Source organism: Cibotium barometz, chromosome 49 (assembly GCF_041138505.1).
Source record: "Cibotium barometz isolate CiBa-2024 chromosome 49, ASM4113850v1, whole genome shotgun sequence".
NCBI lineage: Eukaryota > Viridiplantae > Streptophyta > Polypodiopsida > Cyatheales > Cibotiaceae > Cibotium > Cibotium barometz.
Genome location: NC_141094.1, coordinates 28,089,419 through 28,116,751, shown reverse-complemented (window position 1 = coordinate 28,116,751; position 27,333 = coordinate 28,089,419). Strand labels below are relative to the sequence as shown.

General features: G+C 46.3%; 1 protein-coding gene across 1 annotated transcript in view; it reads right to left on the bottom strand.

Moving 5' to 3' along the window:
- Positions 1 to 5,846: 5,846 nt before the first annotated feature.
- LOC147610454 (AP-2 complex subunit mu) overlaps positions 5,847 to 27,333 on the bottom strand; it is a 64,210-nt gene continuing 42,723 nt past the window's right edge. Inside the window, exons 9-13 of the mRNA XM_086785983.1 lie at positions 6,881 to 6,971; positions 6,624 to 6,766; positions 6,404 to 6,518; positions 6,233 to 6,277; positions 5,847 to 6,101 (exon numbers count right to left, since the gene is read on the bottom strand). Coding sequence (XP_086642109.1) covers positions 6,021 to 6,101; positions 6,233 to 6,277; positions 6,404 to 6,518; positions 6,624 to 6,766; positions 6,881 to 6,971 — 475 coding nt within the window. The 3' untranslated portion in view covers positions 5,847 to 6,020. The remainder of the gene's footprint in view (positions 6,102 to 6,232; positions 6,278 to 6,403; positions 6,519 to 6,623; positions 6,767 to 6,880; positions 6,972 to 27,333) is intronic.

Genomic DNA, 27,333 nt, shown 5'->3' with positions numbered 1-27,333 from the left:
GGTATTGGAAAATGCATCTGGGGCATGGACCTCAATGGATTGAAGATACTAGCCATTAGGTTCGGTCTGGGTGTGAGCCCACGCAATCCCTCTATTGTTGCCATATCTTGACGACGTAAATTGCTCCTTTAATGAACAAGCATAGTTTTTCTTTTGTTTTTTAGGTTTTCTATACAGCCTGTTATTTACAGCCTCAAGAGGCCTAGCGTATGCTTCGTTGGGTTAAACGAGTGTCTGTTTGCCCTAATTAGCTTAGGCTCTTAAAGATAACTTTTTCAGAAAAAGTACATGTTAGTAGCATCCCAGATGGAAGAGGTCTCAAAACCTATTTTTCATCATTGTCTCAAGATAAAAAAGTTCTAGAAAGATTTTTCTTGTTTCGCAGCCCGTTTTTGAATGTGTTTCAAAAGGAATTTGGAAAAACTTTGTATGAGAGAGTTGTAGTATTTTTGGAGTACTACAACTTTGTATCTCTAAGTTTTTTGTGATTTCGTCGTTTAGACACTCAAAAAGTAGCCCGAATATGGTTCACAATTGTTTTTGGTCTATTTTGGGCTTTTTTAGTGCTTTAAGGGCCATTTTTGCCTCGATTTTTGGGTCAAATTTTGAGGCTACTGGTTGGAGGCCAAAATGATGGATTTTGTCCTCTGACGTTGAAGACCAATTTCGAAGAACTCGATGCTAGCTTTTCGATGAGCACTAGAGCGTGTTCATTGGATTCATGGTTTAGGAGATATGAGCCTCCAAACAGGGCTGTTTTCTAGACTCCCTTTCACAATGTTAAGTAGCAGGGTTTCATGACGGACCCCCTTTCACGACATGAAGCAACGTTTCACAACGTGAAATGGACGCATTTTTTTTTTTTGGGCATGAAACACTTAGTCCGTGAAACACTAACCTGTGAAACACTAACTCGTGAAACACGAAGCCATGAAACCTTAACTTATGAAACGTCGAATTTGTTTTTTGAACGTGAAACGCTTAGCTCGTAAACCGCTTAGCTTGAACTAAACTTTCATGAATTTTTAATTTTTTAAATTTTTAATTTTTGGCCACGGGGACTGTTTCATGCTATGAAATAGTAGGGTTTCATGTCGTGAACCCTTAACCCATGAAACATCGTTTTTTTTTTGCGTGAACCGCTTAAGCCGAGAAACATCGATTTTTTTTTAGTCTCGTGGGAAATTCGAATTTCCTTGTGTGGAGGGATTATTTTTTGAATTTTAAATTAGGGAGATATGGGCATTTTCCCAAAAAGACAAGTGGGAATAAAAAAAGTCAACACTTTTATGGCACCCCCTTACACCCTTCATAAATGACCCCCAAAATGGAAAATTTGACAACTCATTGGTATCTTTTCATTCAATGCTCATTAGCTTTAATGAGTTATGGAAAAAAGTGCTTAGTAATTAATCAAAGATTAATCCTTTCACTAACCTTTCTCATTTTGGACTAGCTAAGAGCTATAATTAACCACTTAGAATCACTAAGTGGATAGACATGAATTGCTAAGCTATGTGCATCAACTAATGTGTAAATTAATATATAATTAGAGATTAATGAAACTCTTAATTTTAGTCTCTTCTCTTTATGCCAAATTAAGAAAAAGAGAGAAATTCCTCTAATTGATAAATTGATGTAATTAGGTGTTTTGATGCATCTAGATGCTCTCAAAACACTCAAAAATACTAATTTCGACTTCTTGCGTGATCAAATTTGACCCCAAAAAATACATTTTCTAATCTTTTTGCCTCTTGGATTGGATTAATCACCCCTTAATGATAAAAACCAATCAATTAAGAAAGATTAGTTGATTTCAAGAGTTTTTAAGAGTTTTTGAGACCTTTTTTAAATGATTTAGCTACTCCTAATGCTTGCTAACACTCTAATGCATACAAATCAAACAAAAAGTATACAAATCAAACAAAAAATAATGATTTCAGCTCATTGGATCTCGACTAAACTTCTAGAAGAAAAAAAATTTCTACAAAAGAAACCCCGACATCTGGATGCCAAGATTAAAGAAACCCATGCCCCAGACCCCCGCTTGCACCTTCAAACTTCAAATCCAAGTGGATATGGAGACCCAAAGCCATGCCTCTCATGCCAACTCCAAAGCTTAAGTAGGAATGGTGGAGAGCAATGTGCTGCTACCACCTTTTAGAAAAGTTGGAAGAGCCCATGGATCCTGAGTAGCGAGAGAGAACACCTTGCACAGTGGCCCTACCCGTCCTTGTTCCCATCAAAGAAGAGCCACCCATGGTGACGAACCCTAAAGTGAAACGTGCACACACTTTTGTGGCACCATGGAGCAACCCCAAGGCTTTAAAAAATCACCACGACCCCACAACCACTATGTGCACCATGCGACAACATCAACTCACCAACTAGAAGACCAAAGTTCAAACAAGCACACTAGCTAAGCCAACCCCACAATAGCATCCAAGATTTGTTGCATAAATAAGCAAGCAACTCTCTATCGTCGGCCAGTGAGAGCACGTACGACGATAAGCGTTGAACCATCACTCACTTGTACATATGTAACGTATGTTGAGATATCAAGCTCAACTAGTGTTGTGGACATTGATGGTCCCTTAGGTGATAGCTTCTACACTTATGCTACTTGCATGGTTGGTGAGATTATGGTTGATTTGCCGCCAATGTGGTGGATGACAAGCTGTGTGACAACCACTTTGGAGTACTAGAGTTATGCAATAGTTATAGTGCCATGTCATTTAGTTAAGTTCACACTATGGACCGTCCATTGTATGTTAAGTTCACACTATGGACCGTCTAGTGAGAGCACGTACGACGATAAGCGTCGAACCATCACTCACTTGTACATATGTAACGTATGTTGAGATATCAAGCTCAATTAGTGTTGTGGACATTGATGGTCCCTTAGGTGATAGCTTCTACACTTATGCCACTGGCATGGTTGGTGAGATTATGATTGATTTGCCGCCAATGGTGGATAACAAGATGTGTGACAACCACTTTGAAGTACTAGAGTTATACAATAGTTATAGTGCCATGTCATTTAGTTAAGTTCACACTATGGACCGTACATTGTATGTTATTATAAGAGAGTACTTTCCCTTATAGTATGTGGTTGTAGAGAAGAGAAGAAGATAGAAGAAAATTCACCCATCTATCTCTCTTGTGTTTTGCTCTCTCTTGTGTTTGTGTGTGTTTTCTTGCAAGGAACTTAAGCTCTCCCTCTCTCTCACATTCTCTTTATGGTATCAGAGCTCCGGTTCGTATGAGAACTAAAGAGGCGAGCAAGAGGCATGAAAAAAGCAAGCAAAGAAGTGATACACGAGTAAGTATCATCATCTCTTCCGCTTCTTATTTAAGTACGACACCCTTGGGTAGCTCCGAGAGCTACACATCTCTGATTGAGGAGCTGTCTTTGTAACCGATTGTAAAGTGCAACCAGAATCGCATTTCGAGCACATTTTAGTCTTCGTTCGATCACCGCAAGATGTTTTCAACAATTTCGAAAAGCTCTGGTTGAGAACCGTCTCTGCTTGAAATCTGGTTATAGTAATGCAATAGTGCATTTTAGGAGTGTAAACAATATTTGCACATGTATTTCGAGTCTCTGCTCGAAATTTATTTATATCAGTACAACAGTGCATTTTGATAGTGTAAATAGTGTTTGCACATGTATTTCTAATCTTGGGTGTATGTACTTGTACTCTAATCATATCTGGTGACATACAGATTGTATTGAAGTATCGTTGCAACATTCCACAGAAGATACTGGTGTGTTAAAAGTTGCATACAACAATTATTTGTTTGCAGGTTTCTGGTTGTTATAGACAAACATGTTTTATGGACTCAATGAAATTGTTAATGTGAGTAGTTGCTTAAGACTAGTAATAGAGACCGAATCATTTTCAAGTTTAGATGACCTAGGGTGAAAACTAGTCACTTGTATATAAGTCACTTTTAAAAATAAGCAATAGACAATCATTCCCTTGCAATAGTTTTCTTCTAAGCTCTCCTCCTTTCCTCTTCTTACTTGCTTGCATCTTCTTTCTTGCTTGATGAATGCTTGCTTGGATAGGTGTGATTATAGGTTTTCCTCTTGCATTAGCTTTTTCTTTTTCCGCCCTTTGTGAGAGATAGCCATCACCAAGGACCATCCCACCTAGGCATTGAGAGCACTTTCTTCACCCCTTTGACAAAGGAGCATTTCAATGTGACAATGGAGTAGAGACTCAACAGACGAGCTAGCACTCAGATGAAATGTTTTCTCACTCTTAAGACAAGACCCAACGACACAACTAAGATAAGCTCTTCATTTAAACACGTATGCACATACAACCTCAAGAAACTCTCCATCAAATGTAAATGATGAATATCGACAATCCCACTATTGGTTTGGAAAGAAAAACCACCTTGTTTTGAACATGCTAAAAGTACGACCAAACTATTTCTGTCAAGGTGGGCTAATATTGCGACGCTAGCATATAGTTCAAATCCTATCCCCAAGGGTGATGTGACAATTAGTCTCATCAACATTTTGGACGTAACACCACCTTGTTTTGAACATACTAAAAGTACAACCAAAATATTTCTATCAAGGTAGGCCAATATTGCAACCCTAGCCAATAGTGCAAACCCTATCCCCAACAATGATGTGACAATTAGTCTCATCAACATTTTGGGTGTAACACTACTCCCGAATGACATGTAAATCTCCACAAGCTCTCCATCAAATGTAAAGGATTCTCTGTTCAAATAATCATGGCTAGTGTAAAAGATCTCCAAACCCTTTACAAAGCTATGAAAGTACTATATCATCCAACATAGAGACCAGTTTTTCTGCTGCTGTAGACCCCCTTCCCCCCCACACAAACACATACAAAAAGAGAATCCACGAAATCAACCAATTCAATCATGTAGAATATAAAAAGTTTAATGGAGAGTGGACATCCATAATGCTATGGGCCTCCTCAAAGAGGCCCTCAATTATGTGCACTTTGTGAATGACATGCTCACATAGAATCAAGGTGGAGCATATCACCAGCTCTAGGCCCTCAAGTTGTCCCGTTCTTTTGATCAATCAACCTCCGGGTACTTTCTCAAAACTTTGCAAATTCCACAAAAGCAACAACATAATTTCTGCTCTTTGTGCATGGCTTCCTTGATGATGGCCATGAGTGTGAAATATTATCCAAAGTAGAGCATTCCCAAAACCTACCAGCTCCATAGCTCTCCCCCCTTTGCTCTCAATCTGAATATTCAAGTATGCCACTAGTGCAGCTCTTGACCTTCAAATGCCCAATCATATTAGTGTTGTAGTTGTTATGTATAGGGATAATGATGGTGTTGGTTCATAGTTTTGGGAAAGCCATAACAAACAACATCATTAACAATCTTTGCTAAGACGAGTGCCAAAGTCTTGCAAATAATGAGAAGAAAAGCTCCATTTAGAACACTTTGGCTCTCTTTCCATTTACAAAATATGGATGGCTCTGGTGATGAATTCAATGGGGGGAGAGAGAGAGAGAGAGAGAGAGAGAGAGAGAGAGACTGATTGTCTGCAAGGGGCTGGAACTGCCTATGAGACAAACGATACTACAATGCAGTGGGAGATGCATCGGGCATCTTCTGACTCATAAACGGAGCAGAATGTAAATGAACAGTGAATTCTGAGAAGTCTTGCCTAATTTGTGTGTGTGTGTGTGTGTGTGTGTGTGTGAGAGAGAGAGAGAGAGAGAGAGAGATGCCCAGACACCTTGAGGAACATGTGCGCACGTGTGGGAGGGGTGAGAGAGAGATACCCAGCCACCGTGCAGAAAAGAATGAAATTTGCTCCTCACACAAGAGGCCTCTTTTATACAAGACTGATGATACCAGTCAAGAAATTTATTTCAACACTGGAGACAATATAATGCTACATTCCTACAATCAAACCAAAAACCTGAGAACAGTTCATTATACCAATGTTTTCTCCTCTATATTCAGAAATAATATCACATACATCAATTTTTACCCAATATCACCCATCAGCATCTAATCTCGTACGATCCTGCCCTTGTGATGTAGCGTACCCATTCCACTGTGCTGTATCCACTCTTTTCCCATACCTGATACCAATCAGAGCAGCTGTTATTAATCAAAGAATAATGTACAACTTCGCCGACTGCATGACATTAGGGAAGGATAAGAGAGCAAGGAAACCCAACAGAGGGAGGGGGAGGGAGGAGGCGGTGTTTACCTTCAAAAATCTTACTCGCAGGCCTGATGCTGTGAACATAGGTACCTGTAGACAGCAAAGCACATGTCTGAATCCACTGCGTCCACTGATGCTACTGGCTCCCTTTTCTACTGGACTCCAAACAATGTGTGCAGGAAAAACAAGAGTGGGAGCAACACCATTTCGAAATACCTGGAATTCCATCTGAATAGGTGGCCTTGTCCATGACTTCTTTTCCACCATGGTTGATATCAACTCAACCTCCGCACTCATGGTTGACTCCGTCTGTCCTGGGAACTTCCTTATTCTGAAAAAAAAAATCAAGCAAGTAAACCTTAATGCTAGCTATGGAAGCTTATGCCTCAAGAGCCATGATTTAAAAACCAAAGATTTAGAAGAGTTCGCTGCTTACTTCCAGACTAGGCAATCGATCGCTGCATTATACTTTGCTTTGCCTGTGGTGACTTGAAAATTCGCCTTAGCTGTCTGCTTAGGAACAGGAACCTTTACCACCACACCCAAAGCAAACATTTTGGCACCAAACACACTTTTCACCTGTACAGACAGTGATTGGCTAGCACCAGGTTAGGTTAGCTCCAGACATCTGTCGAAGTGAAATCAGCTAGCGCCATAGTAGGATACCCATCCCAAAAGTCCACAGCATTTTACCTTTACATTGACCTCCATACGCGTTCTGCCCAGCTCTTTGATGCTTGGAAAGACACGGAAAGGCAAACTGACACCTTCTGTGATGCGGTACCTAGCAGCATGCAGAACCATATGTATACATAAGTACCATTTTGACACAATTACTAAAGTAGCAGCTCAAAAATGACAACCAAATGGCTTGAAAATTTGGTCGGTTCACACAGGTGCATGTGCATTGTGCACACCCACCACAATCTGAGTACCAATGCACACATCCACGCATTTACAAGAACACGTCATTAAGGAAATTGATAGGCAAGACCACCATTGAAGACCTGTGATGCCTTTGTTGTCAACCTACATGTCCCCCCTGCATAGTACCTCCCTAAGCAAGAAGACTTTCTATGGGAGGAAGCAATATAGGGCTTTCCTCTGAAAATTTGCTATGCAAGATCATAAGGCAGGGGGGCCTTAAGCTCCCTGGTACACCCGAAACGGGTAGCCCCTGACTACCAGGACACAAGATAGATTTTCAGAAACGAAGCTGAGGGAACAGGAACCCTCAGCTTCATAATATATGACCAACCTATAACACACATCCAACCAAAGGAAACTATCAAGAGGGTCGCAGGTTTGTTCTGGAAGCCTCCACCAAGGGAAGTCTCCCTCCACAGGTGTAGAGACAGGAGTTCAACCATGCACAGGAGTTTGGACTGCCGGATAGCAGAATTGGGTGCTCGGATATGCACACAGTCTGGTCGTGCAACTGAGGAAGTGTTACAGGCCCAATTAGTATTAAAGGCTAGCATGTCTGAAGCTAGTGTCACATGAGCGAAGCAGTGGAAAGACTTACACCTAGGATTAACGCTAAGCACAAAAGAGATTAACACTAATCAAAATCAAGCAGGAGGTAATAGAGAAGGAAAGATAGACCTAATCTACGGTATATTACAAAACATGAGTATTTACAATGATGAAGTTGGATGTTGGATGAGATACTTGTTATGCTGATGCATACATAACTTCATGGTTCACAACTTCTGTGATGATGACGACCTCCAGATGCTTTCTTTATGGGTGAGGACAGCTTCTAACAGTTGTATCCACCATGTATGTGTTCAAGACTGAGATGTGAGATGCCTAAAATGAACACTAACCTGACCTTTAATAGGGTGTTATGATGTTGGTTGGGTTCAGTCAGCCAGCTCTTTTATGACCCCAAAACGTTGTCCAAAAGGTCATTTCTTGTGTTCATGTTGTGCCCAAACTTGTGTCCCAACTGTTGGTACATGTCCTGGGCATTTCCGGTGGGCTGCCAAAACAGCCCCAAATAGGCCATATTCTTCCACATACTTTGCCTGGAAAACAGCTGCAAGTAGGACGCATAATCTCGTGGCACTCACATGGACAATGAACGTGACATCCCCTCCTCCTAAACTTGGAGCACTGGAGCAAATCGTGCACCTTTACTATTCCAATCCAACTGTAGGCATCTCACCCTCTTCCATATCGGAGTTGGAGAGACTCTTCGGAAACTGATAGGCTGACCGCATCCTCCTCTCCGTTGGAGAGACCTACCTACTCGGGAATGTGTTGGCTCTTGGGTTCTAGCTCTGAAAGCTGCACCTCAAGCAACAATACTTCTTCGGAAATACCTTCTTCTATTATTGCATCTCCTAGGAGCTCCTCCTGTCTTGCAACCTTCTCCCTTACTTGGAGCAATGCTCTCAATCTTGGGCTGCTCCAGTCCTAGGAAATTTCTCTACGTTTGCTACCATGGACGGATCGCCTTCTTTACACTTTCTATCACCATTTTGATGAACTCTATTGTTCTTTGCTCTTCCCAGAGCCTTGCTTCATGTTCTTCTTGTTGTCGTGCTTCCTCCTCCATGATGTGCTCCGCCTCTTGTCAGTGCCATGCGTGTAGTGCTTCCTCCTCCCGTCACTCGGCTTCAACCTCTTCCATACTCTGCCAATAGCACAAGTACATTTCCTTGCTTTTCCGGTATAACTCTTTCATCAAAGCTGCAATCCTCTCCATCAGAGTGAGGATCTTGTTGAGCCATTTCCTACCTAGGTTAGACTTAGACTTTTGTTGATCCGAGTCTACACACAATCTATGCTACATGCAACAATGGACTGAAAATGAAAAAGACAAACCATAATTTGGTCTTTTTACTTTGCACATTGAAGCTAGGGCTGAAAACATTGTTGCAAGGGTTGATCTGATGCAAAAAAAGAAACCCTGATTTTGGCTGCAAACCCTAATTCTACATGCACAAACTCTACTTAGGGTAAACCTATACTCTGATACCAATGTCACATCAGTGACGCAACGGAAAGACTTAAACCTATGATTAATGCTAAGCACAAGGGAGATTAGCCTTAATCAAAACTAATCAAGACACAATAGAGAAGGACAGAGAGACCTAATCTATTCCATATTGCAAAACATAAGCATTTACAATGATGAAGTTGGATGTTGGACGAGATCCTTGTTATGCATACCTTACTACTAATGCATAGATAATTTGTTGCTTCACAGTTGTTGTGATGATTACATGTTCCTAAAGCAGTAAAGCAATCTATTTCCTCGTACTTGATTTATGTGAGCCATCCTAAGGAATCCGAGAGTGAGGAATCACTCCCAACTCTTGATCATGAAAGAAAAGATTTCCTAAAGAAGTATGAAGATTGTCTTGCAGATTCTCTACCAAGAGAGTTCCCTCCAAAGAGACCAAAAGATCATCAAATTGACATCATGCCAGTAAGTTCACCTCCCAACCGACCTCCTTATCAGGTGAGTCAGGCACAACAAGAGGAGATTATGAAGCAAGTGAATGAGTTATTGGAGAAGGATTTGACTAGACTTAGTTCATCACCCTTTTGTTCTCCAATTTTATTGGTTCAGAAAAAGGATGGTTCTCAGTGTATGTACATTGGTTACAGGGCTCTTAAGAAGATCACTATGAAGAACAGGTTTCCTATTCCTAGGATTAATGACATCATAGACAGATTGGATGGAGCTAACATCTTTAGCAAGATTGACTTGAAGAGTGGTTATAACAATCAAGTTAGGATTGTTCAAGAGGACATTCACCAGACCGCATTTAGAACAACATTTGGACTTTCTGAGTAATTGGTGATGCCTTTTGGACTTACCAATGCCCCGTCTACCTTCAACCGAATGATGGAAAGAATCTTTTGACCACATAGGAAGTTTGGTGCTACTTTCTTTGATGATATTATTATGCATTCTAAAAATGAGGAAGAGCATCGAAAACACTTGGATATTGTGTTTCAGGAACTACGGAAGCACAAGTTGTATGTGAATGGCAAGAAGAGTGAGTTCTTTTTGACAAAAATTCACTACCTGGGCCCATAGTCACAAGGGACGGGGGACGGTAACGGGGGACGGGGACGAGGATGGGACGAGGGACGGCCATATGTAGGGAACAAGGACGGGGGTAGGAACGGCACTTAAAAATTACTTTGTCAGTACCACCCACTCGCCTATATGGGCAAAGCTTGCATGTCCATGGCTGTGCACCACCTCCATGAGGGGATGGGGTGTGATTGACCTCATCCCACCATGTCCATCAAGTCGTCCTTCTACGGGTAGTTGGAACTTGAAGAGCCACTGCCACGAGGAGGATGCCATGGATGATGGATGCCTCCTTGTCACTTGATAGCTTGAGAGAGAGAGAGAGAGAGAGAGAGAGAGAGAGAGAGTGAGGCTTGAGCCTTTAAAGTTGAGGGAGAACTTGAGTGTGAGGATGGGTGGGTGTGTGTGTGTGTGTGTGTGTGTGTGTGAAGCTTGAGAGAGAGTGTGTGTCTTGAGAGGCTACAACTTGCTTGTGTGAGAGCTTGAAACTTGAGACCTTGGCCCTGAGGCTTGCCGTTTGAGAGAGAGAGAGTGTGTGTGTGTGTGTGTGAAGCTAAAGCTTGAAGTGTGAGAGGGAGTGTATGTGTGTGTCTTCTTTTAGGGAGGGAGGCAAGAGAGAGGCCAAGGCCCAAAGCCTCAAAGGCTAAAGGCCTATGGGCCAAGGCTAAAGGCCCATGAAAAGCCCCTCCCAAACGGCCAAAAAAAAGGTCAAAAATGTGACCATTGCCCAAAATTCTCCAAGCCGCCTTCCCAAACAAATTGGCCAGTCTCGTGGTCCCTTAGAGCAACGGATTGAAGGCAATGAAGGTGTTAGGGTTAGGGTTTGGAGATGCTGCAAGCATGCGTGGAAAACCAACAGAGAGAACACGACTTTAGTCTATTGCATGATGAGCAAAAAGTGAAGTACAATAGCCACATAATAGTGACCCTAAAGATAAGTGTTCACATGTCCGGCCATAAAATGTGCCGGGTGGACCAAAACACTTATAAACTGCATATAAGTGAAACTGAACTAAACTGGGGGAAAAAACCTCCACTAACTGAAGTAAAAAGTGTCCCAGTAATCTACTGATGATCACTAGCACTCCTCTGGGTGCATACACAGCATAAAACCCAACAAACCCCCCTGGAGTGATATGTGATCACTGTACATCATCCACCAAAAGGAAACAAATTCAAAGCATTGCGGAATGCTTCAAATTTCGGACGTGGTAATGCCTTGGTGAAGATGTCTGCCACATTCTGATCTGTAGGACAGTAGATCAGACTGATATCTCCTGCCTGGAGTCTCTCCCGAACAAAATGATAGTGAATCTCAATGTGTTTCGTGCGAGCATGAAACACAGGATTCCTGGCCACAGCAATGGCACTCTGACTATCAGTATAGATAGATGTAGGCTCCTCCACTGAAATATCCATATCAGTCATGAGACGACGCAGCCAAACACACTCAACAGTAGTAGTGTAGGCTGCTCTGTACTCTGCCTCACAAGACGAAGTGGCCACTGTGGTCTGTTTCTTGCTTAGCCAAGAAATGCATGAAGAGCCAAGAAAGAAACAATTTCCACTAGTGGAATGTCTGGTATCAAAATCACCAGCCCAATCTGAATCACTGTAAGCGTATAACTGCATGTCACCCCCCTCAGGATAAAGCAATCCAAGAGACAAGGTACCCTGCAAATAAAGGAATACACGCTTCACAGCTTGCCAATGTGACAACCGCGGGCTGTGCATAAATCTGCTCAACTGAGAGACTGCATACTGAATATCTGGCCTTGTATTACACAAGTGAATAAGGCACCCAACAGCCTGAGCATATGTAGTGGCATCAAAGGAAACACTGTCATCTTGTAGTGACAGTTTCATCCCAGGCTCCATAGGAGTACTAATAGGCTTGCAATCCTGAAATTTAAACTTCTCCAGAAGTTTAGCAACATAGCGTGATTGCAACAACCCAATGCCTCTGTTATCCTGCACAAACTGTATGCCCAAATAGTAATGTACAAGGCCCAAGTCAGACATGTCAAATGTCTGTTGCAGTATCTCCTTAAAAGCTGCAATTTTGTCATCATTTGATCCCATGAGCAAGAGATCATCCACATAAAGACTGATGACCAGCAGATCTGTCTCTTCTTTCTTTACATACAGAGTGGCCTCTGATGGACTGTTCACAAATCCCTGAGTGAGTAGAAAAGCATCTATTTTTGCATACCAAGCTCGTGGAGCTTGTTTCAAACCATACAAGGCCTTTTTCAGCCTGCAAACTTTCCCCTCATGACCATGTTCTGCAAAACCCATGGGCTGAAATACATAAACTTCCTCCTCGAGGTCCCCATGTAGAAATGCAGTCTTTATGTCCAACTGGTGAACAACCCAACCACGATGTGCAGCCAATGCAATGACACACCTAAGTGTCGACATACGGGATGTAGGAGCAAATGTCTCCTCATAATCAATGCCCTTCTTCTGTGCATAGCCCTTTGCAACTAGACGGGCTTTGTACCTGTCAATGGATCCATCTGCATGTCTTTTCAACTTATAGACCCATTTAGTACCAATTGCTTTCTTGCCTTTGGGCAGATCAACCAAATCCCATGTTTGATTCCTTTTAATAGAATCAAGCTCATCCTGCATGGCTTTGTTCCAATGCACATTATCTCGTGCATCCACAAATGAATCAGGCTCATCATCATCCTGTAAACTGGCTGCCATAACCAGATTCAAATCCATGATGTGTGCATGCTCATTGGTCCTTGTCTCCCTACGAGTACGACCAGCAAGAGGACCCTCTAAATGGCTGTCCTGTAATGTCCTCAAATACCATCTAGGTATATGTCTGACCTGTGGTGCTTGCTGCCCCATATTTGGTTCAGCTTCTGGCTCATTTGGCTGCTGAATTTCTGCACCACCTACATCATTTGCTGGCTGTCCTGTACCCTCATGAGTTGGATCACCAACTGTGGAATGAAACTCCATGGGTAGTAGACCTTCAAACACATCATTTTCAGCCTGATTTGCCTCATAACCAGCCATGGATATTTCTGATTTTTCATCAAAAATCACATCCCGACTAGTGAATATCTTCCTGGATAGTGGGTCATATAACCTGTAGCCCTTGCTCTCACGGCTATACCCAACAAAAATGCATTTTGTGGCTTTATCATCCAGCTTCCTCCTCAACTCTTTGGGTATGTGTGCATATGCAAGACACCCAAAGATACGAAAATGTGATACAGAAGGCTTGCGGCCATGCCAAGCCTCAAAAGGAGTAATAGAAACCAATGCCTTTGTGGGACATCGATTCAAAATATGACAAGCACACATGACTGCTTCCACCCAAAAGATATGTGGTAGCCTTTTTGCCTTTAGCATACATCTGGCCATCTCCATGAGTGACCGATTCTTCCTTTCTGCAACCCCATTCTGCTGTGGAGTGTAAGGAGTAGTATACTGATGTTTTATACCTCTACTCCCAAGAAAGGAATTCAGCATATGTGACATATATTCCCCCCCTCGGTCAGAACGGAGAGTCTTCACCTTGCATCCTGACTCTGTCTCAGCAAGTGCTACAAAGGCCAAAAATGCATCATATACCTGTGATTTCTGTGTCAAAGGATAGACCCAGCATATACGAGAGAAGTCATCAATAAATGTTGCAAAATAGAAGCAACCACCTAATGATTTCGTCTGCATGGGACCACAAAGATCACTATGTATAAGTTGCAACTTTGCAGTTGCTCTTAGAGCCTGATCACGTGGGAAGGAAAACCTGTGCATTTTTCCCAAAATACATCCTTCACAAATGTGATCTGGAGGCTTCTCCATGAGAGGTAGATCTGTAAACATGTTATGTCGCTGCATAAGCATAAGACTACCAAAGTTTACATGCCCCATGCGAGCATACCATAACTCCGCATCAACCATAGCTGGAGTAAGAGTGAATGCATTATAGGCAGACTGATCCACTGGCTGAAATGCATCCAACTGATAAAGTCCATGACATAATGTACAAGTAAGCATCAAGGTCAAGGCATTAGCTTTGTCTCTGACCATGCATTTATCATCATCAAAGTGGACTTGCATACCACAATGTGCTAAAGAAGAAATGGACAACAAATTCTTCTTTATACCTGGTACATATAAGGCATCTGTAAGGCGGAGAATGGAGCCATCAATGGCTGTGAGCTGAATCTCCCCAATGCCACGAACTGGATATGAAGCATTGTTGGCACACTGAACAGTTTTGCCAACAGGGGCAGGGCCAACATGACTAAACAAATCCCTGCGAGATGTGATATGCTTTGAGGCACCACTATCAAAATACCAAGTACATGCATGCTCTGTCAAACTAAGTGCCTGTGAAGACCACGAGGCATCATAGCTGCATGTATAAAAACAGTAATCCCTGTCCTCAACAAAAGAAGCAGTCTCTGGAGGAGCTTTAGAAGCATCATTAACAGACATCCCAGCTTCCTTTGCCTTCTCTTTGGCAATCCTCTTCCTACATTCCGTGATTTAGTGACCTGGCTTCTTACAGTAATGACATTTGCCCTTCTTCTTGGGCTGTCCATCACTTTTCTTGGTATCCTGTGAAGAACCACCATCACCTGAATTTTGATTTACACTCTTTGGCTGAGTTTTTCCTTTCCCCTTTTGACCTGTAGTAAATGCTTGTTCAGCATTTGTGTTCATATTCATATTCTTCCTCATTTGCTCCTCTTGTAGTAAGAGAGCAACAAGTTCCTGATACTTGAGGGGTTCAACAGCATTCCTCATGCTGAGGTTCAAAGAGGTATGAAAAGCCAAGTAAGATCTTGGCAAAGAGTGCAAGATGGTGGACACAAGCTGTGTCTCAAGAATAATCTCATCCACATTGATGAGTTGTTCTCTCAAATCCTGCAGCTTGTTTAAGTGGCTAGACATATCATCTCCTTCATTCATTTTCTGATTTTCCAACTCTCTTTTCAAAAATGAGATCCTAGCCTCATTACGAGCAGCATACATCTGCTCCAAAGTCACCCATGCATTCTGTGAAGAGCCAGCTGAACGAATATGAGGTATAATGGACCTCTGTACTGACAATGCAATGAGTGACAAAGCTTGTGCATCCCTGGCATCCCATGTCTTTTGAGCATTTGTTCTTTGAACAGGCAATGGCTGTCCTGGAGCCTGTACCTGTTGTCCTCGTCCACGAGCACCCCCTTGGGGAGGAGTCTCTGGAGCCAATGGACCTGGACGTGGTTCATCACCACTAACAAAATCCCAAAGACCTTTTGCCACAAGCACATTTTTCAACATAAAACTCCACAAGGAGTAGTTCGTGCCATCCAATTTGTCTTCCTTAGACAAATATGTGAATACATCACTTTGCTGTTGATTTGCCATTATGCTTACGCACAATGTTGTACCTGTTTACCAAAAAACCCAATAGCAGAAACCCTGATAATAACTGTACTCCACTGAATACAGTTCACCCAAATATGCCTGCACTCTCAATCCTCTGAATGTGCAGCTCAATGCACCAATGACTGAGTAGAGCAGCAAATGGCGTACACAATGCCAAAATGCCCAAATTTGCTGCACGCAAAACTGTGCAAAAAACCTGTATAGTTCTTTGCTAGAAAATCTGCCTGTTGTGCCTGTATATTTTCAGAGAAAATAGTATTGCCCAAAAACAGAATATTTAATGCTTACCACAGATTGATTGATCAGATTGTGATACTTATGCAGGTACAGCAAGTACTGTGCAGGTACAGTCGAGTTGTACTTTCAGTGCTGAAGGCGACTGCTGGCATATTCTTTGCAGGTACTGTGAAGGTACACTGCAGACAGGTACAGTCGGGTTATGCAAGTACACTGCAGGCAGGTACCACGGGTACAGTTACAGTCGACTTAATACAGTCGACCACTGCAGTTCGAACTGGTACACGTGCGCTGCAGGTACAGACGTACGTAGCAGGTACAGGTGCTGACAGGCGCAGTCGTTCGAAGCTGGTACACGTGCGCTGCAGGTACAGATGTACGTATCAGGTACAAGCGCTGACAGGCGCAGTCGTTCGAAGCTGGTACACGTGCGCTGCAGGTACAGTACGGGTACTGAAGGCGGCGCTGACTTGTACGGAAGCACAGATGTACGAAGCAGTACTGTCTTACGCAGGTGTGTACGGACTGGTGCAGGTACACTGTACGGAGCTGTGCAGTATGAAAGGTAGTGATACCAAGTACGGGCAGGGCAAGGGCAAACCAACGAAGCTCTGATACCAAATGAAGGCAATGAAGGTGTTAGGGTTAGGGTTTGGAGATGCTGCAAGCATGCGTGGAAAACCAACAGAGAGAACACGACTTTAGTCTATTGCATGATGAGCAAAAAGTGAAGTACAATAGCCACATAATAGTGACCCTAAAGATAAGTGTTCACATGTCCGGCCATAAAATGTGCCGGGTGGACCAAAACACTTATAAACTGCATATAAGTGAAACTGAACTAAACTGGGGGAAAAAACCTCCACTAACTGAAGTAAAAAGTGCCCCAGTAATCTACTGATGATCACTAGCACTCCTCTGGGTGCATACACAGCATAAAACCCAACACGGATTGCTCCTCAAATTCCACCCGGAAGCCAGTCTTGCAAACCTCATGCACTGACAATAGATGAAAACCAAGTGCTGGGACGTAAAGAACACGAGAGGAATGCTTACCCCCCTTGCCGTCGGGAATGAACTCCATCCGGCCCTCACTGTGTATTGGAATTGTGGAATTGTCGCCAATGAAAATGCGACCTAACTGCCGTTTCAAATCCAAAAACAAGTCACGGGAAGGAGTCATGTGCCTGGAACCACCACTGTCAAAAATCCACTCCCGAGTATCCTTTGCGGTGAAGCCAACTGCCTCCTTGCTCGAAGACGATGAAGCATCTGAGTCCATCATCTCTAAGTGCACAAAGGCTGGAGTCTTTGCAGCTGAAGCTGAAGAATCACCACTCTTCCCAGTCCGCTTAGGATGATGGGGAGAAAACAGCAATTAGGGTTTAGAGTTCATTCATGGGAGACATACACAGAGAAGCAAGGGAGAGAGAGAGAGAGTTGTGGGGATAAGTCAACTCATGAAAAGCATGAGTGTGTGACTCCCCTATCACACATGTATATTGCACTAGTACACATAGTGCACTTAGTACATTAAAAGTACTAAGTGTACTATGTACTATAACTTATGGGCTTGTACACACTATAAGGGTGGGCATAACGCCTTTACCCCAACAACCTCCCACTTAAAGGCAAAGTGCCCTTAAGTAAAGGAAAAGAAAAAAATCAGCATGTACATGATAATATACAAGGCCATATCAAGGCTGAAAATGGCCTCATCCAATGCCCATCAAGTGTCTGCAATGAGCAAACCGCTCCGGAGGCAAACTCTTTGTCAACAAATCAGCCGGGTTGTCATCCGTATGAATCTTAACAAGCTGAATTTGCTTGTTCTCTATCACCTCTCTGATGAAGTGATACTTCACATCCACATGCTTCGTCTTTGCATGAAAGACGGGGTTCTTTGCCAACTGGATGGCACTCTGACTGTCACAATGCAACAATGGAATATCCCCTGTATAGCCCAAATCAACCACTAACCGAGATAGCCATAATGCCTCCTTGCAAGCCTCTGTGGCTGCAATATACTCGGCCTCTGTAGTAGATAAGGCAGTGCACTTCTGCATCCTGGATATCCATGACACAGCACCTCCTGTGAATGTAAATACATAACCGGTAGTAGACTTCCGGTTATCTGGATGACCGGCATAATCCGAATCCGTGTAACCATGCACTAATGCATCCTGTTTGCCAAAGCAAATGCACAAATCCTGTGTGCCCTTCAGGTATCTCATGACACCTTTCACTGCTTCCCAATGCTTCTTGCCAGGGTTGGCCATGTATCTAGAAACCACTCCCACTGCAAATGCAATGTCCGGCCTAGTAGCAACCATGGCATACATGAGACTGCCACAAGCTGAAGCATACGGAATCTTGGCCATATCAGCCCTGTCTCTATCTGACTGTGGGCTGTCCATAGCACTGAGTTTCACATATGATACCAGTTGATGGGGAGAAAACAGCAATTAGGGTTTAGAGTTCATTCATGGGAGACATACACAGAGAAGCAAGGGAGAGAGAGAGAGAGTTGTGGGGATAAGTCAACTCATGAAAAGCATGAGTGTGTGACTCCCCTATCACACATGTATATTGCACTAGTACACATAGTGCACTTAGTACATTAAAAGTACTAAGTGTACTATGTACTATAACTTATGGGCTTGTACACACTATAAGGGTGGGCATAACGCCTTTACCCCAACATAGGACACTTCCTCCAATAGTGACCTTTCTCGCCACAATCATTGCAAGACCTCTCGGCCTTCACTTTCTCTAAGTGCACAAAAGCCTGGAGTCTTTGCAGCTGAAGCTGAAGAATCACCACTCTTCCCAGTCCGCTTAGGACACTTCCTCCAATAGTGACCTTTCTCGCCACAATCATTGCAAGACCTCTCGGCCTTCACTTTCTCTCGATCTATGTCAGGCTTCTTCTCAAAAGACTTCTTCGATGAAGCCTTCCCTTTGCCCTTGTTGTTGTTATTACGGCCTTTTGACCGTTGGCCAGTTAAGGCCTCCGAACCTCCGCCCTAAGGAGGGTTTGTAAATCTTTCCTCCTGGTCCAAGACCATGGGCACAAGCTTCTCCCATGTGATGGTGCTGAGCCTGCCACTGGTAATCAAAGAAGAGTAGAAAGGTAAGTACTGAGAAGGCAAATGCAACAGCAATGTGATGGCCATATCCTCTGATGATATCTCCTTCCCAGCCTGAAGAACTTCCTACTAAAGAGCCTGCAACTTGTTAATGTGCCCCCGCATCATCGATGACTTTGCAGGATTCATAACCCGTATCTGTACTTCCAAGGAAATCCTCTTCATGGGTGATACCCTATTATAAAGAGAAGCCAAATGCTGCCGAACAATGGTGTCGTTGGATGACTGAAAAGGAAGAGCAAGACTGTGAAGCAAGACTAGCCGAACAGCTGGCAGAGAAAGCCACATGCCAAAGAAGACTTGAGGAAACAGTTCTAACAGACACTTCGGACTCTAGTAACTTCTTTCCACCCTTCTCAATCCTCCACAACCCCAACCATAGCCTCGACAACAGTTATCCGTGCCTCACCGAACTTCACCAAGTACGATGGCAAGTGTGACCATTCGGTTGTGACTCCGTTTATTCACCAGTTTGTTGCCCACTTTCCTCTTAGATCACAGAAACCCAGGACAAAGTTCCTCTAGCGGCTCCACACCTCACGGGTGATGCAGTCACTTGGTGGCAACATTGGTCCCGTTTGCATACAGATCCCTACACTGGCTTATCGGACTATGATAACTGTGCATAAGCTTTAGGGGACTATGAAGCTATCTTTGATAGTAATACATCGGCCCAAGATTGAGGGAGGGTGTGCTTAAAACTCTTGAAGAGACTGAGCTTCTTTGCCTTGGGTTGAGAGCACAAGTAGGCTGAAAGTATGCACAGGCACAAGCCTCTGCCCAGTGTTTGGTCGCTTTGTCCTTGCGTTTGGCGGTCAGTCAATTGGTGGCAACATTGGTCCTGTTTCCATAAAGATCCCTACACTGGCTTACCGGACTATGATAGGCTTGTGCCTGTGCACAGTTCTGCCCAGTGTTTGGTCGCTTTGTCCTTCCGTTTGGCGGTCAGTCAGTCAGTTTGTCCGCGTAATCTTGTGGACACAGTTCAGCTTGTTTACAATTCTCCAGAAGAAGAAATAAAGCAAATCCTTCTGCTTGCAGGGGGGGCCCTTCAGTGGGTAATTCGGGACCCCATCTGGTGTCGACTCTACATCTATTTTCAGTTTCATGTATGCTGTTTTAAACGATTGCTATACTCAGGTTTAAAGAAAAGGCCCCGTTGTTTTACACGGTCCTAGCTTAGAGCATGCTACAAGATCTTTCATGCAAATGAGTTTGTTGGAGACTTGGATATAGCTTTTGCACAAGTTCGAAAGGCTATTGAGACATCTCAAGCCAAGCAAAAGAAAGCTCCGGATAACCGTAGAAGGAAGGTCTAATTTGAAGAAGGGAATAGGGTCTTGTTGAGATTCGAGAAAGCAAGACTTAGGAAGTCTGAAGTCAAGGAGCACAAGGACCCAAAGCTTGCTCCTAGGAATTATGGATCTTTTCAGATTACAAAGAAGATCAACGATGTATGTTATCGGCTCGACCTTCCAGACCATTGGAGGATACATAATGCCTTCCATGTCAGTTTATTGAAACCATATATAGGACCACCCCCAGAATTGGAATGTAATTGATCATTATTTTTCTTATTTAATGGTTAATTGGACATGCTCTAGTTTGGCTCGGTTGCATACCAGATGACCCAAGGAGCAAGATTTATGTTTGGGTGGTAGTGATGCCAGATGACCCATTGGGCGACCGTTACACCAGATGCCTTGGATTTCATAATCAAGCGGTCATAGTGACCAAATGGCCCACATAATTGTGTTGGATTTGATAGTCAGGCGGTCAGCACGACCAGATAGCCCACATAACTATTTGACAATCGGGTGGGTCCGAGAGACCAAAATGGCCCAGATGACTGTATTGATGAACACTCGGCCGGTCATAATGACCAGATAGCCCATATGAGTGGTTATGATTGACTAAGCGGTTTCCTTGGGAAGCCATATAGCTCAAGAGCGGTTTTCGATGAGACCAAATACTCGACCATGGCATGACAATCTATGAAAAGAAAGATGTTTACATATGCATTGCCTACTGATGTATGTTTGAATTTCTTTGACTTCGTGTGCTGTTTTTGATGCATGGACAATCCTTGGATTTATGACATGTGATAGTCCACTGAGCTCCAGGCTACCTGGCCAGCATCTGGGATACCCAGTAGGCGCGAATTTATTGACTACATTCTATCTAATTTTTGCAGGTGGTAAGTATAAATTTCTTTTATCTAATACATGTGAAAGGTCATGAAGAAAAACCATCAAAGACAATGTAACTATTTTGTCTTCCTAGTACTATTCACATGATGGAACCCTTGCTAAGACATTGGACTGGTGGAAGAAGGCATGGAGACAGGGGCCATAAGGTTTGCACATAGAAAAGCAAAAAGTCAAACTGAGTTGACCGTGAGCCAAGAGCATCAATAGCAAGAGGGGATTGAGCAGGACCAAAAAGCAAAAGCTCCTTTTCAAAAAGCAACTCTACGGCCGAAAAGCAAGGCCCTAAAGCCGGATAAAAAAGCACAAAAGCACTTGGGAAAAGCTGGCTTTATTTGAATAATTTTATTTACATAAAGTGAAAAAGAGGAAAGCAAAGCAAAAAGAAAAACAAAAGCATGGCTAGCTTTTGGGCAAAAAGCAAGATTCCCCTCGGGTATAAAACATGCATGACCCCAGAAAAGTGCATCAGGGCTCGCTGAACCTCCCGCCCCCCTCCCTGCTCGCGCTGCCTGCATACCTGCTTGCTCTCTCCTCACGCCCCCCCCTTTCCTCGCGCCTCCCCTTGTCCCCCCCACCTGCCTTCGCTTCTGCGCCCCCTCCATCGCTGCTCTGCCCGCCGCCCTTCCCTTTTGCCCCCCCCCCCCCCCCCCCCCGCCTGCCTTCGCTGCTGCGCCCCCCTCCCTCGCTGCATTGCCCGCCGCCCCTCCTCGCCTTCGCGCCCCCCCCCCTTCTTTCGCGCCCCACCTCTACTCTGCAGCGCCCCGCCCTCCCCCCTCCGCCAGTTCTTTCTCCGCCCCTCCCCTCTTGCGCGCAGCCCCCCCCCCCCCCCCCCCCCCCCCCCCCCAGGGTTTCTCCTTCGCAGCTTCACTCCCCCCTCCTTTTTCTTGCTGACTTCCGCCCCCTGGGGGGTTCTTTCCTTTTTCTCCGGCCTTCGTCTTCCGCCTCTCTGTGTGCAGCTCGGTTCTTGCAGGATCTCCGCTTTCGCCTCGCCTTCGCCATAGCTTCAGACTCTGATGGAGGCTCCTCCCGCCCCGCCTCAGAGGGACTCATCCGCAGCCCCCTCGCGCGCCCCTGAGGACGCCCCCGTCAGGCTTTCTCTTTCGCCAAAAGAGGAAGCGAGCCTCACCGCAGAGGTGGAACGCCTCCAAGCTCATTCCACCATCTGCCGTATAGTCGGCACTCGCCCCAGCAGAGGGGAGATCCGGGATCTTCTCCAGGCCCGCCTTCTTGCAGATGTGGGCAAGATCCTGGACGCCCAGCTACTGGGCCGTGGACATTACCAGATCGAGTTCGAGACCGCCCAGAGCGTGGCCAAGGTCCTTGCCATGAGTCCCCTTGACATTAGGGGTGCTCGGGCTTTCTTCAGACCTTGGCAACATGGCTTTGACCCAGCAGCGGCGGCTGAGCAGGGAGAGCGCCTTTTTCATGTTACAGTTTGCTTCCCTGGACTCCGCCGGGAGTATCTTCCGCTCCTCTCTAGGATAGGAGCATTGGTGGGTTCGGTACTAGAGACTGGCCCCACAGCAGCTTCAGTGGTGGCCAGAGCAGCTGGGCTACCATCGGTCAGAGTTTTGGTGTCTGACATCTCCTCCCTTCCTAAGGTCATTCAGCTACCTAGGATAGGGGGGGGATGGATTGATTAGAGAGTGGAGTTCTCGGGACTCCCGAACCAGTGCTTCATTTGCAGGCAGGTCGGTCATCTGGCCAAGGCCTGCCCTCGCAGGAGACCCCGACCCCCACCACAGCAGCAGGCCCCTGATGGCCCGCCCACAGATGCGGCTCGGCAGGCTGCCTCCGGGACACCTGCTCAGGCCACAGAGACCTCGCAGTGGCAGCCTGGACAAGGGCGCCGCCGAGGGAGACAACCGCAGCAGCACGCTCAGAGACCGCTGCAGCAGCAGCCACAGTCTCAGCCTCACTGGGTTCCCGTGAGGAACAGCTTTGCTCCCCTCCAAGAGGAGACCCCTGCGGGGACGACTGAGGACCAGGAGATGCCAGCACCCCCTCCTTCACCCCCCCCACCCCCGTCCCCTCCCACCGCCCCGCTTCCACCTTCGCCTCCTCCCGTCCCCGCTCCGGTTTCGGCAGCGGCTCCCTCTCCACCCCCCTCGCCCCCCCCCCCTCCTCCCCCCCCGCCCGCCTCACCTTCCCGAGAGGCCCTGGCAGTCCCCTGGCGTTCACCTGCAGTCCGGAGGGCGCTGATCACCGACCTCGCTCGAGCACACCTACCATGCCGATTCGGGCTTCACGGATATCATCTATCCACAGTCGGCTAAGTCGCCTCGGCATTAGACAACGCTCGGAGGCTTTTGATTACGCCTTCACACGACTTTTTGGAGCAGAGGGCCCCCATGAGCCAGCACCCATCCGAGTTCATGTAGTGATACCTCCGGCCCGCGGGGGGAGGAGGCACTTGATTCAGCGGTGGCCTTCTCATTCCCTCTATGTGGCCCTTGCGACCGGGAGTGGACTCTAGAGCTCGCTCTTAGCACTTTGAAGACTCAGGCAGTTGAGTTTTCTCATCATGTGAGCGATCTGGAGGTGACAGATGTGATAGGCCGACTATGGGAGTTGGCTCCTTTTTTTTTGGATCCTGGGAGTGTGGATGCCTCAGGGATTCGACATTTGGTCGTTCGCATAGTGGCAGACTTAGCACGTGACCCTGGATATGTATGTATACACGAGGTTGCTCTGTCAGAGCGGGAGGCAGTCGCCATGGGCCACAGCCACACTGGCGCCTGATCCGTGATTCTTGCAGTACACCGGGTGGGCAGATTCGCAGCCGCTCAAATGGGGACTACTCTCCATCCAAGCCGCTTGCGAAGGCCCGCCGTACGGCTGAGACAGCATCCACCTCAGCAGGTCATCCATGAGGATCATCTCATGGAATGTACAGGGCCTTGGCGGAGCACATTTTATACACTATCGTGGTTGCTTGAGGCAGGAGCTTCAGAGATGCCTGGTTGGTGGCAGCATTGATATTTTGATGATGCAGGAGCACCACTTGGGTGAGAGCAGGATCCGGAGATATGGTTCGGTGATGACTGGTAGATGGGACACCTTTTGGTCTGCAGGGTTTGGTCCTTTGGGTGGACAGGGAGGAGAATGCATGGTCATTGCAGATGTATGGCGGCAGGCCATTGTGGATCGAGGGATCATTGTGCCTGGTAGAGCACAGTATGTCATTCTGAGGATGCATGATGAGCTATTGGGCGTGCTCAACGTCTATGCGCCCAATCATGCTAGTGCCAGAGCAAAGTTCTGGACCCAGGTTACGGATGCATTGCCAGAGGCCGCACATTGGTGTGTCGGGGGGGACTTCAACATGCTTGAGGACCCGGCCGATAGGGTGGGAGGCAGTCATGTTACAGTGCACGGCACGGAGCTTGCAGCTTGGGACCGGTTTTGCATGTCACTGAGGATCACTGATGCATGGCAGCATGGGGCCTTCTCCCGCTCTCAGGACAGTCTTAGTTTCTCTCGGTCGGATCGCCGGCATGGAGGGACTAATCTATCACGGATTGATCGCTTTTATGTGGGCGACTGGTTAGGGGAGCGAGGGGGCTCCGTGGGCATTCTTGCTGGCACCTCATTTTCAGATCATTCGCCAGTTATCTTGACATTGGAGGAGAGGACACGGGAGCCCAGCTTGCAGTTGAGGATCCCAGAGAGGGTACTTACAAATCCCAGTCTTGCTGAGGACATTGAGAGGATTTGGCATGATAGTCAGTGCTCTGACCAGGATGCAGCAGGCCAGTGTGCCCACGGACTCATCGAGCTTAGCTCTTTTTTGCACGCTGCAGCTTTGACACGGCTGGGAGAGATTCGCGAGCGAGAGCATCGGCTGAGATGCGGCCTTGCTTCGCTACAGCGCCTCCAGGAGCAGCAGCTTGCATGTGAGTGGGTGGCGTCACAGCTGAGCCAGGCACGCCAGGAGGTTAGAGAGGCAGAGGAGCAGAGACATGAGTTTTACTATCGTCGTCAGGCCTCTCAGTGGACGCAGCTTGGTGATAGAGTGACTGGGGAGTTTTTTGAGATCACTGGACCCCGCCATGCTCGAGCAGGAGTCCGTCAGCTTGGTAGACCGAATGGATCGGTAGCTACTAAGTCCGGGGAGATCAGAGCCATTGCCACTGCATTCTATAGAGACCTACTTTCAGCGGAGCCAGCCACCACTGAGGATCGAGATGCTTGCAGACAGACTGTGTGGGCCCATGTGTAGAGGAGGGTCACAGATCGTATGCGTACAGTTCTTGGTGCGCCTCTTTCAGAGATTGAGCTTGCCGAGGCCTTGAGGGTCCTGCCGCGACATAGTTGCCCAGGGGAGGACGGACTGACGCCGGCCTTTTTTATGCGCTATTGGGACCTTTTGGGGCCAGGCCTCCGCAGGGGCTTTCAGTATGTTTTGGACACTGGGGTGATGCCACAGAGCTTTTCAGAGGGCTTGATCTTTCTTATCCCCAAGGGGGAGGGAGTATCAGATGATATTCGGCATTGGAGGCCTATTACGATCCTCAATACTGTCTACAAGGTCTCAGCAAAGGCCTTGAGTTTGAGTATCCAGCCCTTCCTGGGGGAGTTGATTCATGCTACCCAGACAGGATTCGTCAAGGAGCGCAGTATCCTTGACAACATCTTTACTTTCTGGGAGGCGACGGCCCGAGCGAGATTTCTTGGCGAGGACTTGGTTGTGATGCTTCTCGATTTTGAGAAGGCATACGATAGAGTTGATTGGGGTTTCTTAGAGGGCACTATGCTTCGCCTGGGCTTTGAGCCAGGATGGATCAGAGGGGTGGCGGCTCTGTATTCCACAGCTCGTAGCCAGGTGTTGATTGCAGGAGTACGGGGGCCAAGTTTTGAGTTGACCAGATCAGTCCGTCAGGGGTGTCCCCTCGCCCCTTTTCTCTTTCTCTTCTTTGCGGAGGCTATGAGCATGTATTTGACGGCAGAGGAGGTTGGTTTGAGAGGACTCCAGCTCCCAGTCCAGGGGGAGGACCTGCTCGATACTGAGTTTGCAGACGACACGGGCTTATTTTTGCATGGCCAAGAGGCCAATCTTCTTCGGGCAGTGCAGTCGCTCCAGGTTTTTAGTGCAGCTTCGGGAGCATTGATCAATTGGCGCAAGACAGTGGCCTTTTGGATCAGTAGTGCTCCCACTCCGGCATGGAGCCCGGACCCCGGTTTTAGATGGATTCCTCCTAGCACAGCAGTGCGGTATTTGGGATGCCAGATTGGACTAGATTTGTCACCTGAGCAGCAGATTGCCCCGCTTCTTCTGAGCATTCGGAAGAAGCTTTTGTATTGGAGTACAGCTCGACTATCCTTGGCTGGGAGGGTGGTGGTGGCAAATCAGGTGCTGTTAGCAACCATGTGGTACATTACGTCTTGCTGGATCTTCTCGAGCTCTTGCATCAGCCAGGTACAGAGGTTGATCAGGAACTTTCTTTGGTCTGGGCGGGACGGTCAGCCAGCCCGCGCAAAGGTTGCATGGGCAGTTATTACACTTCCGCTGGCTCAGGGAGGCTTGGGCATTATAGATCCAGTCGATCAGAGTAGAGCCTTATTGGGGAAGCTTATTGTTCGGGGGCTGCTTCCAGGCGCTGAGCCTTGGAAAGAGCTTCTCTTGCAACGGCTGCAGGCTCGGGCTCCCCCAGCAGGGGGCACTTGGGCACCAGAGATTCGCTGGATCTTCATAGAGATGAGGAGGACAGGCCTCAGTAGAGGATGGGAGGACAGATTTGCTTTGAGCATCCTGAGAGCTTGGGAGCTGCTGAGACCGGGGCTCTCTCAGCGACCTCCTTGTGTTGAGGAGCGGGCCAGACAGCCGCTCATCTGGAGCCCAGCGGTTCGCACAGAGCAAGGTCATATGCTGGGTTCTCGGCCTCGTCTAGCCTGGGGACCTTTAGCGACAGACCCAGCACGTAGCTTTGGAGACTGGCAAGCCTTCTGCAGTCTCCCAGAGGAGATCCACGTGGTGAGGCTGAGTCACTTCAAAGGGGGGTTGATTATGAGGGATGATATTCAGGAGGCACTCACAGAGGAGTGGTTCACGCCTTTCGAGCCAGTGGCCCCACGGTGGATGGGAGC